A 13336-nucleotide genomic window follows, 5' to 3' on the forward strand; every position below is an offset into this window, starting at 1 on the left:
TACCCTGTGCTTTCCCACTCATGGCAGGCTCAATGTGGCTTACATGGGGCAATGGAGGGTTAAGTGACTTGCCCAGAGTCACAAGGAGCTGCCTGTGCCTGAAGTGGGAATTGAACTCAGTTCTTCAGGACCAAAGTCCACCACCCTAACCACTAGGCCACTCCTCTACTCCCATAGAAGTGGTGTATGGGCTGCTGGAATGGCATGGCTAAGCGTCCAGAGACTCTTCCTTGCTCCTTCCCCTAAGAGACTAAATTGGGTGAGAAGGGTCCCTACACTTCCTCACTACATGAAGCCAGCAACTGGGTTTCAGAACTGACACTTGCCCCAGTCTCTAAATCTTTCTATTTGGTTGGGTATAAACTGGCTGATTCATTTTATTCATTCATTTGAGTATTTATATACCGCTTAGACCTAAGCTGTTTACAGCTTCACTTTACAGGTACTGGGTCTGTTCCTATTGGTCTCACAATCTAGTTGTACATTGTACTGCTGTTATACCTGGGGCAACAGAGGGCTAAGTGACTTGCCCAGGATCACACAAAGCTGCAGATGAAATTGAACCTGGTTCTCCAGGATCTCAATCCACTGCCAACCATCAGGTAGGAGCAGGAATTGAATTGAACCCCATTTCCCAAGTCCACAACCCACTACACTAACCATTAGGCCACTTCTTTACTTACATTTGCTCTCAGAAGCCAGCTGCAGGCATTGGCAGAAATGGGACTCTCCCTTGGCAGGTATGGTCAGTGGCGGGAGAGGTTTCAAAGTCAGATTTTGATGGCAAAGTCAGAGTTTAAATCTTCTTTGGGGGAGTATGCTTCTGCCACTAGCAACACCCCTTCTAAAGGTTTAACTTCTCCCCTACTTCTAGGATCCCTTCCAGAAACTATTAGAAATTGCTCTAATCCTCTGGCAGAATCTGGTGCCAAATATATACCCCTCGATATTCAACCCACAGAGGTCAGTTATTTTCTTTATTCCTAGATATCCAACGCTGGCATCCAGATACAAGTCAACACTAAATATCTGGGTATAAGTTGGCCACCAGCAGTTATCCAGATACTGGCAATATTCAGACTGGTGGTACCTGGATAAGAATTAAGCATTGCCATACTTGGACAGACTGAAGGTCCACCTAGTGCAGTATCCTGTTTTGAACAGGGGCCAATCTAGGTCCAAGTATGAGGCAAGATTCCAAAAGAGTAAAACAGATTTTATGCTGCTTATCCCAAGAATAAGCCAAGGATTTTCCCATGGACTTTTCCTTGTAGTTTTGGAAAGACTAAACAAGCGATTCATGTTTTCTCGTTCCACTCCACTCAGGATTGTACAGACCTCTGTTTTATTTCCCCTCAGTTGTCTCTTCTCCAAGCTGAAAAGTCCTAGCTTATTTTGCCTTTCCTCATAGAGAAATCATCCCATCCCCTTTATCACTTTTATCACCATTCTCTGTACTTTCTCTAATTTTGCTATATCATTTTTGAGATACAGTGACCAAAATTGCACACAATATTTGAGGTGTGATTGCACCATGGAATGATACAAAGGCATTATAATATTCTCAATTTTGTTCTCCATTCCTTTTTTAATAATTCCTATCATTCTATTTGCTTTCTTAGGTGCTGCTGCACACTGAGCAGAGGGTTTCAAAGTATAATCAACAATGACACCTAGATCCTTTTCCTGGGCAGTGATTCCTAATGTGGAACCTTGCATTGTGTAGCTATAGTTTGGGTTCCTCTTTCCTAAATGCATCACTTTGCAGTTGCTCACATTAAATGTCATTTGTCTTTTTGCTCTTCTAACTTTATCTGGATAGTTTAGCAAAGTGTATATCAATATTAACTAAGAAACTGCCAAGTTCTGTCCCCAAACCAGGTGGTTTATCTGGATACTCAGCAGCGTTATCCAGATAGTTCCACTGAAAGTCCATGTATCGACCCAGTCACCGGCACGTATCTGGGTAGGAGGAATTCCTATCTGGATAAGTTACTCTGAATATCAACCCCCAAACTTTTTGTCTTGCCTTTACTCAATCCAGAATGACTCCCCTTTTCTGCCGGTCTAATACAGACTGTTTTGCAAATGAAACAGCCAAAGTTGTATGTAGAACTGCCAGAGATAAAAAAAAAAAATAGTTATGTGGCCTAGAGTTCTCTCCCTGGAAGGTTCCTTTGTGCTAAAGTTTTCTTGCAGATTATCGTATCTCTAAATGCTATTAATTATGTTTTCTTTGACCCCAAGAAGCTGCTTGAGTTTTCCAACTAAAGTTAAACGCATTCCAATTAAAGTTAAATGCAGAATAAACACAATGTCTCATCCTGTCGTCACAATATAATACAAACAAAACCAATACCATAAACTCTCCAGATTACACCCTCCCGGTCTCAGACAGCTTAAAAATTTTGGGAGTCACAATCGACCGAAATTTCACACTTGAAGATCATGCGAAAAATACAGCAAAAAAAAATGTTCTACTCAATGTGGAAACTCAAAAGAATTAAACCTTTCTTCCCAAGGGAAGTATTCCGCAGCCTAGTACAATCAATGGTGTTAAGCCATCTAGACTACTGCAATGCCATTTATGCTGGATGTAAAGAACAAATCATTAAGAAGCTTCAAACCACTCAAAATACAGCAGCCAGACTCATATTTGGGAAAGCGAAATACGAAAGCGCCAAACCCCTAAGAGAGAAACTACACTGGCTCCCACTAAAAGAACGCATTGCGTTCAAAATCTGCACCCTGGTCCACAAAATCATTCACGGGGAAGCCCCGACCTATATGTCAGACCTTATAGACTTGCCTATCAGGAATGCAAAAAAAATCAGCACGCACATTCCTCAATCTCCATTACCCTAACTGCAAAGGACTAAAATATAAATTCACATACGCAACCAGTTTCTCATACATCTGCACACAGCTATGGAACACACTACCGAAGGCCATAAAAATAACGCAAGACCTAACTATCTTCCGAAGACTACTGAAAACAGATCTGTTCAAGAAGGCATACCATAAACATCCATCTTAAATACTAAATAACAAAACTTTACATGACATAGACACATATAGAATCTTACCACTTGACTGATTACCTCTCTGATCCAAATATGCTATGCCACTTGTATGTTACCATGTATGTAGGTATACCGTAATGCTGTTACCCGGAAATGGCAACCACCATTATGGCAAATGTAAGCCACATTGAGCCTGCAAATTGGTGGGAAAATGTGGGATACAAATGCTACAAATAACAATAATAATAATAATAATAATTTCTGTTAAAGAAAGTGAAAGAAATCCCTCCTTGAATGAACCTGCCAGGGGTATAGCTATGGAGGGCCACGGGGGCCTGGGCCCCGCAAATTTCATCTGGGCCCCTGGTTTGGCTGGCGGAGGTCCCCAACCCCCGCCAGCTGAAGCCTTCTTCAGCACCGGTCTCCGCGTTCGCTGCCTGCTCCCTGCTTTTCTTTCTTTTTGCTCCTCCTGTGCACGCTGACGCTCAGGAGCAGGCAGCGAATGGGGCTGCGCCAGAGACCGATGCTGAAGAAGGCTTCAGCTGGTAGGGGTTGGGGACCCCCACCAGGAAAGGTATTTGTTTGTGAGATGAGGTGAGGCAGGGCGGTGGGGGACGAGGAGGCGAGGTAGTGGGGGCCGAGGAGGTGAGGTGAGGCGTGGCGGGGGGTGGGTGGCGGGGTGGCACTCAAACTGTGTCCCTAACCTTGGGATCTGGCCCCCTCCCACCGTGAGGTCTGGCTATGCCCCTGGAACTTGCTAGTTAAAGAAATTCTGTTGGACATGGGATAGGAGGAAATGTTCTATTGTGGATTAAAAACTGGTTGAAGGATAGGAAACAGATTGTGGGGTTAAATGGGCAGTATTCACAAGGGTAGTTAGTGGGGTTCCTCAGGGGTCAGTGCTAGGACCGCTGTTTTTTAATATATTTATAAATAATTTAGAGATGGGAGTAACCAGCGAGGGTAATTAAATTTGCTGATGACACAAAGTTATTCAAAGTCGTTAACTCGCGAGAGGATGGTGAAAAATTACAGAAGGACCTTACGAGACTGGGAGACTGGGCGGCTAAATGGCAGATGACGTTTAATGTGAACAAGTGCAAGGTGATACATGTGGGAAAAAAAGAACCTGAATTATAGCTATGTCATGCAAGGTTCCACGTTAGGAGTTACGGACCAAGAAAGGGATCTGGGTATCGTCGTTGATAATACACTGAAACCTTCTGCTCAGTGTGCTGCTGCGGCTAGGAAAGCGAATAGAATGTTGGGTATTATTAGGAAAGGTATGGAGAACAGGTGTGAGGATGTTATAATGCCGTTGTTTTGCTCCATGGTGCGACCGCACCTTGACTATTGTGTTCAATGCTGGTTGCCGCATCTCAAGAAAGATATAGTAGAATTGGAAAAGGTGCAGCGAAGGGCGATGAAAATGATAAAGGGGATGGGATGACTTCCCTATGAAGAAAGACTAAGGAGGCTAGGGCTTTTCAGCTTGGAGAAGAGACGGCTGAGGGGAGACATGATAGAGGTATATAAAATAATGAGTGGAGTGGAACAGGTGGATGTGAAGCGTCTGTTCACACTTTCCAAAAATATTAGGACTAGGGGGCATGCGATGAAACTACAGTGTAGTAAATTTAAAACAAATAGGAGAAAATGTTTCTTCACCCAATGAGTAATTAAACTCTGGAATTAGTTGCCGGAGAACGTAGTGAAGGCGGTTAGCTTGGCAGAGTTTAAAAAGGGGTTGGACAGTTTCCTAAAGGACAAGTCCATAGACCGCTACTAAATGGACTTGGGAAAAAATCCACAATTTCGGGAATAACATGTATAAAATGTTTGTACGTTTGGGTAGTTTGCCAAGTGCCCTTGACCTGGATTGGCTGCTGTCAGGGACAGGATGCTGGGCTCGATGGACCTTTGGTCTTTTCCCAGTATGGCATGTACTTATGAACTTCATCGCATGCCCCCTAGTCCTAGTATTTTTGGAAAGAGTAAACAAACGATTCATGTCTACCCGTTCCACTCCATAAGTACATAAGTACATAAGTAATGCCACAACTGGGAAAAGACCAAGGGTCCATCGAGCCCAGCATCCTGTCCACAACAGTGGCCAATCCAGGCCAAGGGCACCTGGCAAGCTTCCCAAACGTACAAACATTTTATACATGTTATTCCCAGAATTGTGGCACTCCACTCCATCTTGTAGAATCTGGTGACTCAAGGCCTGATGGACTATAGTAGTGTTATTCACCTGCAAATGGGTTAGGTTTTCAGAACACCTCTAATGAATATGTCAGAGATAGGTTTGCATGTATACCACCCCCTTGTATGCACATCTATTTCATTCATCCATACTCCTTAAGGATAACCTGAAAACATGACCTGTTTGTCATCCTTATGAACTGAACTACGATTTTCTTTTCCATTCTGTGTCTATGGAAACAGGGTTCTACGGGTTATCAAAACACTACTGCATGCATAAAATGAACAACTTGATTTATTCTCTTTATTTCCTATTATTGGTTTTCTAGGAAGTGAATTTTCGGGCAACCCTTACAGTCACCCTCAGTATACAACCTACAATGAAGCCTGGCGATTTAGTAACCCAGCATTACTAAGTGAGTACTCTGCAGGTGTCTTACAGCCTCCACCTGTTTTTCTAGTTAAACTGTTCTTCAACAAATGTGTGTCCTTTGTTTTGTTTATTAAATTTTGTCACATAAAAGTTTTCTTTACAATTTACCTAGGTAAAAGTAATTTTTCCCTTCATCTGCCAGTTTTGCTGCAAAAGCTGAATACAGCAAATAATGCAAACTATGTCCATTACAGGAAAGAAGCTAGAATCCAGCCCAAATGCCAGAAATACCTTGTCTCACCATGCCACAACTATCCAAATTAATTTTCTGTGGACAAAAGAGAACATTAGCCAGATTCTTCTTCCCTGTCTCCCTAACCCAATAGCACAGTCAGGGCTACCAATTCTCGATGTGGCAAACAGGGGCGTATCTGCGTGGGGCCACAGGGGCCTGGGCCCCCGCAGATTTCGCCCTGGACCCCCCTACCGCTGTTAACCCTCCCCCGCCTACCACCAACCCTTTCCCCGCCTACCGCGGTCACCTACCCCCGAGGTCCGCTCCTGCCGGTTTTTTTAAATATTACTTCAGCTGGCGGGGGACCCCAACCCCCGCCAGCCCAGCCGAGGTCTTTAACTTCTTCATCCTCGTGCTGTTCCTGCAATGCATCCTTCCAGTTGGACAGAGTTTGACGTCGCAGCACGTTGTACGTGCAGGACGTCAACGTGCTGCGACGTCAAACTCCGTCCAACTGGAAGGATGCATTGTAGGAACAGCACGAGGAAGGATGAAGAAGTTAAAGACCTTGGCTGGGCTGGCGGGGGTTGGGGTCCCCCGCCAGCTGAAGTAATATTTTTAAAAAACGGCAGGAGCGGACCTTGGGGGGTAGGTGACCGCGGTAGGCGGGGAAAGGGTTGGCGGTAGGCGGGGGAGGGTTAACGGCGATGGAGGGGGGGCGTTATAATGTGCCCCCTCACTCTAGCCCCTGCTCCCCCTACCGCCGTACCTCAGATATGCCCCTGGTGGCAAATGAGAGGAAGCTCATTCAATTCCTATGGGTTTCCTCTCATTTGCTACATGGGAATCACTAGTGCGGCTTTGTAAAAGAAGCCCTCAATGTCATATTCCCAAGAATCAGAAAAATCCCAAATCTATGAAGATCCTTGCCTGCATCTGTAGGAAGTGGGCACAGAAACAGGCCTTGATCTCATGAAGTGCCACAACATGGAAGGACCCTTTTACTACAGTGCAGTAAAGGTTTTCACTTGCCATGCATTATATATAAAATTACCATGTGGTAAATATGAAGCCTGTCCAGTAACTGTTGAGAGCATGCCCAACATGTTCCCACCTAGTTTCTGAACACAGAGGCAAGAGAATCCAAAGATGCAAGAACGAAAGCAAACAGCCAAAAGAAGCTCAAGCAGCCTTCAAGATATGGGGCGTCCCAACTGTACTTTATTAATCAGACCTGACACGGACTGTGTTTCGATCAGAAACACCTGAGTCAGGGGTCTAATTATGTTATCTATATCCAAAGGAAACAGTCATCCAGTGGGGGTAAACACCTTTAGTCTTGAAAAAGACAAATTTACTCAAAACTTAGGCGAAATACGTCAAAACAAACAACGCAGGAACAAAATCAGACCTTGAAAAAGCTTTGTGCAGTGAAAACCGCCGTGTACCAGCGGCCAAACGCTTTGCTTTGCTTTGTTTTGGCATCTTTTCACATAAGTTTCCAGTAGATTTGTCTTTTTCAAGACTAAAGGTGTTTACCCCCATTGGACAACTGTTTCTGTTGGATATAAATACCACCATTACACCCCTGACAGAGGCATTTCTAGCCAAAACATGGTCCGTGTCAAATCTGATTAATAAAGTACAGTTGAGATGCCCCATATCTTGAAGGCTCCCTGTGCTTCTTATGGCTGTTTGCCCACCTAGTTACTACACAGAAAAATTAATTACTGTGTGTCAAACATATTCACATTCAGTACATGGCACCGGGGAAAATAAGCACTCAGCGGTATTCTATAAAGGACGCTCCAAGATGAGCACTCTTTATATAATAACACTTAGCCCCGATTTCTGCGTCCAACTTTGGTCACGAGAATTTATGCCAACTGAAACTTGGTGTAAATCCTGGGTTCAAGTTGGGCGCGGATTCCACAGATTCTATAGCACTGCGTGCATCTTGAGAGAATGCCTATGACCCTCCCATAGCCATGCCCCCATTGGGTTGCGTTTACTGAGTTTTGCACGCTGTGTTAAAGAATACGGCACGTACAACTCCCAACTGATGCCAATTCGTGCCAATAATTGATCGTTAACATTCAATTATTGTCATTAATTGGTTCATTATTCAACTGATATGTGCACGCATCTTGGGATTGCACCCAAATTTGGGTGTGGAAAATTTGGTAACCTATACAGAATTTGTGGGTTGGCGCAGATGCACTTACTGTGTGCTAACTGCAGTATTCAGTCCATGTCCATTCTCCACCCATAACCCATTCATTTCCTGCCTACAACAGCCTATGGAGTTAGCATGTGAATTAACATGTGCTGCCATTCTAGCTGTTACTGTGCTCAACACTAGAAATGCACAGTAATTCATATGTTAACTGATTAACATTTTAGTAAAAAGCCCCCATAAGTCCATAAGTCATCAATTACCACTGGAAAGGATCTGCAGATGTAAGGCTAAAAAAACAGCATAGGGTGTCATTGCATAAAATGGGACCCTGTGGTAAAATAACCCGACTTAACAGTAGCCCATGGTGATAACTTCCCCTCTAAGGAACGTGGGCTGCCATTAATTTGAGTTATTTTATCACAAGTTGGGCTATTTTATTTATTTTACACACTTATAGACCGCTTAAATTAAAGCGGTTTACAAAAAAAAACATACAAAACAAAATTCAGACAGCACCAGCAATAACATCAATAAAATAAATGGAAAGCTTATACCATCATTGATGTCTCATATCCGTGACATGCATCAGAACTGTAACAGCCATCTTTACATAAATGCTTCCACAAAGAAAGAAGTCTTTAATAATCGCTTCAACTGTAAAATTTCAGAGCACAATCTCAATTGGCCTTTTAAAGCATTCCATTCCATAGCTGTACCCCAGCCACAGGAAAAAGTGGCAGATCTAGTTTCACAATGTCTTGTGTGGGACACCACATCAGATGACAAATGCATTGTCGTCTCAGACCTCAAACTCGTAACAGGGTGATACACAACAAAACTATCTTTCAAGTACTTTGGCGCAGATCTATAAATAGCCTGATGCATCCTGTGCCAAAATATCTGATGTGATAAAATAACCTGACTTAACAGTAGCCTACATTGATAATGTCCCAGAAACTTACTGCACTTTAGTAAAAAGGCCCCACAAATCCCTAATATTTTCATTGTGGAATCAAATGTTTTTCTTAGCGTTTCTTCTACAGTCTATATGGCATGAGATGAGGTGCTTTTCACAGTATTTACAAAATCCCACAGGGTGTAGTACATCGAATGATGTGTGCAGGGCTGCTGAGAGGGGGGGGGGGGCAAAATTCTCAGGTCTGGCCTCCAATGGGGGCCCGGCTCCAGCACGCTTCTTCCTGCTTGCCTGCTTCTGGGTGTGTCTCTCTCCTGCTCCTGTGTGCCAGGACCTGGGTGTTTGTATTAACACAATAACCCTGGTGACCCGGGTTATCGCATTAATGCAATCATCCAGGTACCGGCACACAGGAGCAGGAGATGACAGACCGAGGGAGGAGCAGTCAGACACAGGAAGGTAAAGGAGGGGTGCGCGGCATGGTGACCCAGGACACGGGGGGGGGGGCAGTTGGTGGTCCTGCCCCGGGCCCGACTATATCTCTCAGTGGCCCTGAATGTGTGTGTTTGTCCAACAAAATAAATTAGCTTTCTTGTTTCTCCAGCTAGCTCTGGCCCTAGATATTTCACATCACAAAACCCTTTTTTCTATTTTTCCTTTTCTTTTCTTTATTATTATTATTATTATTATTTTGTTTTGTTTTGTTTTTACTGTTTGTCCTTTCAACCAGTCCATTCTTCTCCTGTGTTAACTTTCAGGTTCCCCTTATTATTATAGTGCCACATCCAGGGGCTCCGCACCTCCCACTGCTGCCACTGCCTATGACCGCCACTAGTTACCATGGAAACCACATGAAACTGCAGGGCGACAACTTAGGCCTCCATATTGTACCTGTCTGACCAACCTTCTCCATATGAGTGGGATGAAGATCGCAGCACTCCTCCCCTTCCGAAGCCTCACCCACCTCCTCCCAATTGTACCCCAAAAGCATCAACAACTAAAGATACTCCTCAGCTGCTTCATCAAGAGCTGGTTCCAAGAAGAGCACCTGAATGGATATCAGATCAGTTCATCTTCTACTGATGGAGTCCTTCAAATTGATAATGGCAAATCCAGATTAAGCCTCACCTTCCTCCTTCAACTTGCTGTCATGTGAAGGGCAAAACTGAAAAATTCCAAAGGCAGTGGAAAATTTCATCCAGACAGCACTACAATACAATGTATGTAGCCAGCAAAAAGAGCGGATCCTTTGAGGAAAAAGGGAATTATGTGTTGTTCTGTTTTTTTTGCTTCTGATTCAATATTTCATCTTATGAAAAAAGTAATCCTGGTGACCATATGACTTCAGACAGTGCAAATAAACTATTTTTTCCGGAAGGGAAGCATGGAAAGGAAAAAAAAAGGATAAGATGTTATCAAAAATCCCCTTCCAGTCTCTTAGTGTTTTTCATCATTCTCCTCCTTTCCTTTGGTCTGCTATCTCCTACGTTGCATCCTTTACGCTGTTGTTGGTAAACTGCCTCACAGTACATCACACCATCTCCCGGGGAGAGCGAAATAATTCCTGTGAAACACAATCAACTCAGAGATTTAAAAAAAAAAAAAAGCCAACAACTAAAAGACAGGAGGACTTAACAATGTCAACCGACTACTAAAGAGAAAAAGTAATAATTAAGAAATATATAAATATATATATATATGTATAAATATACTCCATTTTTATGCTTTATCATGAAGATCTGTAAAAAAAATGAACAATTTTTCTACAAAAAAAGAAATGAAGAAACCCTCAGATCAAAGACAATTCTGGCAGTGTTTGCCTGTCACACGCTTGCTCTTCCCCCCTGTTTTGCACTACTGCTTGAAGGTCTTATTGTAGAGGACAGAACAGCACCCTAGGCTGTTCCTTGAGAGAAGCAATATGGATATTACACAGTCGGGGGGGGGGGGGAGGAGAGGAGGGAGGAAGGAAATCAGAAATATCCATGTGTGACATAAACGTTTTTGTCAAGTATAAGCAAAAAAAAGAAAGAAAAAAAAAAAAGGAAAATGCGGCACTTAATGAAGGCCAAGGTTCAGGTTACAATTGGCTAGTTCTTGCCAGGCTAATGGCAGAATGTAAGAGTATAAGAATTGTCTGATTTCAGTTGCATCTCCTTTTCCTACATAGTACAAACAATTGCTCATTAGATGCTATCAAGCTTAGAAACAGCCATGTAAGTCTTTGCCTTTGCATTTAACGAAAGGTAGGCAAGGGTAACCAAATAGAAGGCTAGGCCCACTGGGGAGATTTTGCAAGGCACAGTTTGTCATGTCACTGTGGCTACTGCTGTGGAGTGGCCATGTGCTCCTGTAGTTGGTAGCAATGTTGCTGGGGTGATCTCTTACTGTACGCCAAGGAGGAATTCAATTACTTCTTGGTTTCTCTTGTCATCTCTAGTGACACAGGGTTCCATAGAGAATCTGTACTGACGAAGGATCCACCTCCCAATAGTGTAAAGATAAACACCCATTCTTTATTCTGTCTCACCACGGGAACTCCCCTAACCCCCTCCACTGTGGAAAAATAAACTTATGCTGTCATATTCTATTGAACAATTGATAGTTCATCTTTTAATAGAACTTTGTTAATAACAGTTTCATCTCCCAAGTGAAAGACTAGACACAAGCCCTCCTATATTCAAAACCATTTAACCGGCTATTCGACGATATTCAGTGGGGACAGCCGGCTATCCCCCACTGAATATACCTGGTTAGCAGCTAAAAGATTTCTGGACATATCACGTGATATAGACAGTTATCCCCAAATATTCAGCACATAGCCGGCTATTATAAAAGGCCACATTGGGCCGCTTAAATAACTGGAATATCTTTGGCCAGTTTAAACATAACTGGCTATCTCCTAATATCAACTTATCCGGTTAAATTTAAACCGCCCCAAAATAAACCGGATATTCAATGCTGGTCACTAGAAACAGCCCAGCATTGAATATCTGGGCTGACCACCGACTGCAGAAGTTAGCTGGGTTCCTTCCCACAGTCTGAATATGAGCCCCAAAGGGAATAAAGGTTTATAGACAATTAGGTTAAAGAGGGTCTTCAGGACTGAAAGAATCATTTCCCAATAGATGGGCATCTGAAGGCATAAACTCCCCAATACTTAAAACTATTTAACCGATCAGGAACGGCTCCTGGCCAGTTAAATAGCATATATTGAATAGTCAAAATAGGCTGCATAAATAGCAGGCCTATCATTGACCGCTAAAAGAACTGAATACCGGCATAGACAGTTAACTTTTTAGCAGCCAACATAAACCCGAATTTTCAACGCTAGTTGCCAGAAACGGCCCAGCATTGAGTATCCAGGTTTAACACCGGTGATGGACAGCAAGCACGCTGCCTGTGTCTGGCTGAATATCAGGCCCAAAAAATTATTTTTCCAGCAGGTAGAGAAGGCTTTAAGGTGGAAGGTCACACTTGCTGTTTTCCTGTCTACCTGATCTGGCTTCCAGGTCTTATCTGCTAAGCTTATGCCTTACCAACCATTTCTTTGAACATCCAGCTACTGACTCAGAAAATTAATTTAGAAGCTCAAGGTGGTTCTTCTCTAAAAATAAATCATATGGCAAGGACCATCTGACTGGTGAATACCAGCTCTTGAGAATTAAAACTTCCAGAGGGGTAGCCATGTTTGTCTTCCTGTGACAGCAAAAATAGCAAAAGTTGGTGGCATCTTATAGACTAAGCATTTGTAAAAGCGTGCACTTTCAAAAACGGTCTCTAAAGTACCACCAGCCTTTCCTGCAGCTTGGGCGAAATCAATATGGGGCAATTGTACACCTGAATGCCTCTATTTAGATGTTCTGAGGATGAACGATAGAAGCCTATTCTATAATGGAACCTAGGCACACAGATGGCATTATAAAATGCTAACATAATCCGGAATCGGTGTGCCTAATATTTATGTGCCTGGCTTTAATTGCAGGCATGTAAATGTGACAGGGACGTGTGTAGCTTACAGTATTCTGAAGGTACATGAGTAAGGAAAAGCCCCGCCCATGTCCCACCCATGTGTATACTACCTTTGCATTTACAAGCTATGTCATTTCTGTGCACCATTACTGAATAGTTGCTGGCACTTTCACGGGAAAGTGTAAATTTACGAGCAAAACTGCTGGTATTCTAATCATGCGCATAAGGGGCAGGTAAATGTGGGCATTAGCCCCCTGGTATTCAAATGCATTTAACTGGCCAGGATCGGCACCTGGCCAGTTAAATTCTTTATAACTGACCACCTGTGCATTTTCAGCGGGACATGGCTGGCCATGACCCGCTGAAAAGTTGTGATTAGCAGCTAGCGGATAGTCAGTTATATCACGTGATATAACTGGCTATCCACTGATTT

The 13336-nt window shown here is 43.2% G+C and overlaps 1 protein-coding gene across 14 annotated transcripts in view; it reads left to right on the forward strand.

Annotated features, from left to right (window-relative positions):
- PAX2 (paired box 2) overlaps positions 1 to 10535 on the forward strand; it is a 321986-nt gene extending 311451 nt beyond the window's left edge. For 6 of the 14 annotated variants that reach the window (XM_030203535.1, XM_030203541.1, XM_030203538.1 and 3 more), the window contains 2 exons: positions 5558 to 5644; positions 9690 to 10535. In XM_030203535.1, the coding sequence (XP_030059395.1) occupies positions 5558 to 5644; positions 9690 to 9766 (164 nt within the window). In that variant the 3' untranslated portion in view covers positions 9767 to 10535. The remainder of the gene's footprint in view (positions 1 to 5557; positions 5645 to 9689) is intronic. The other 8 variants (XM_030203533.1, XM_030203540.1, XM_030203536.1 and 5 more) reach the window with 3 other exon arrangements.
- Positions 10536 to 13336: the final 2801 nt, after the last annotated feature.

Source organism: Microcaecilia unicolor, chromosome 5 (assembly GCF_901765095.1).
Source record: "Microcaecilia unicolor chromosome 5, aMicUni1.1, whole genome shotgun sequence".
In the NCBI taxonomy this organism is placed as follows: domain Eukaryota; kingdom Metazoa; phylum Chordata; class Amphibia; order Gymnophiona; family Siphonopidae; genus Microcaecilia; species Microcaecilia unicolor.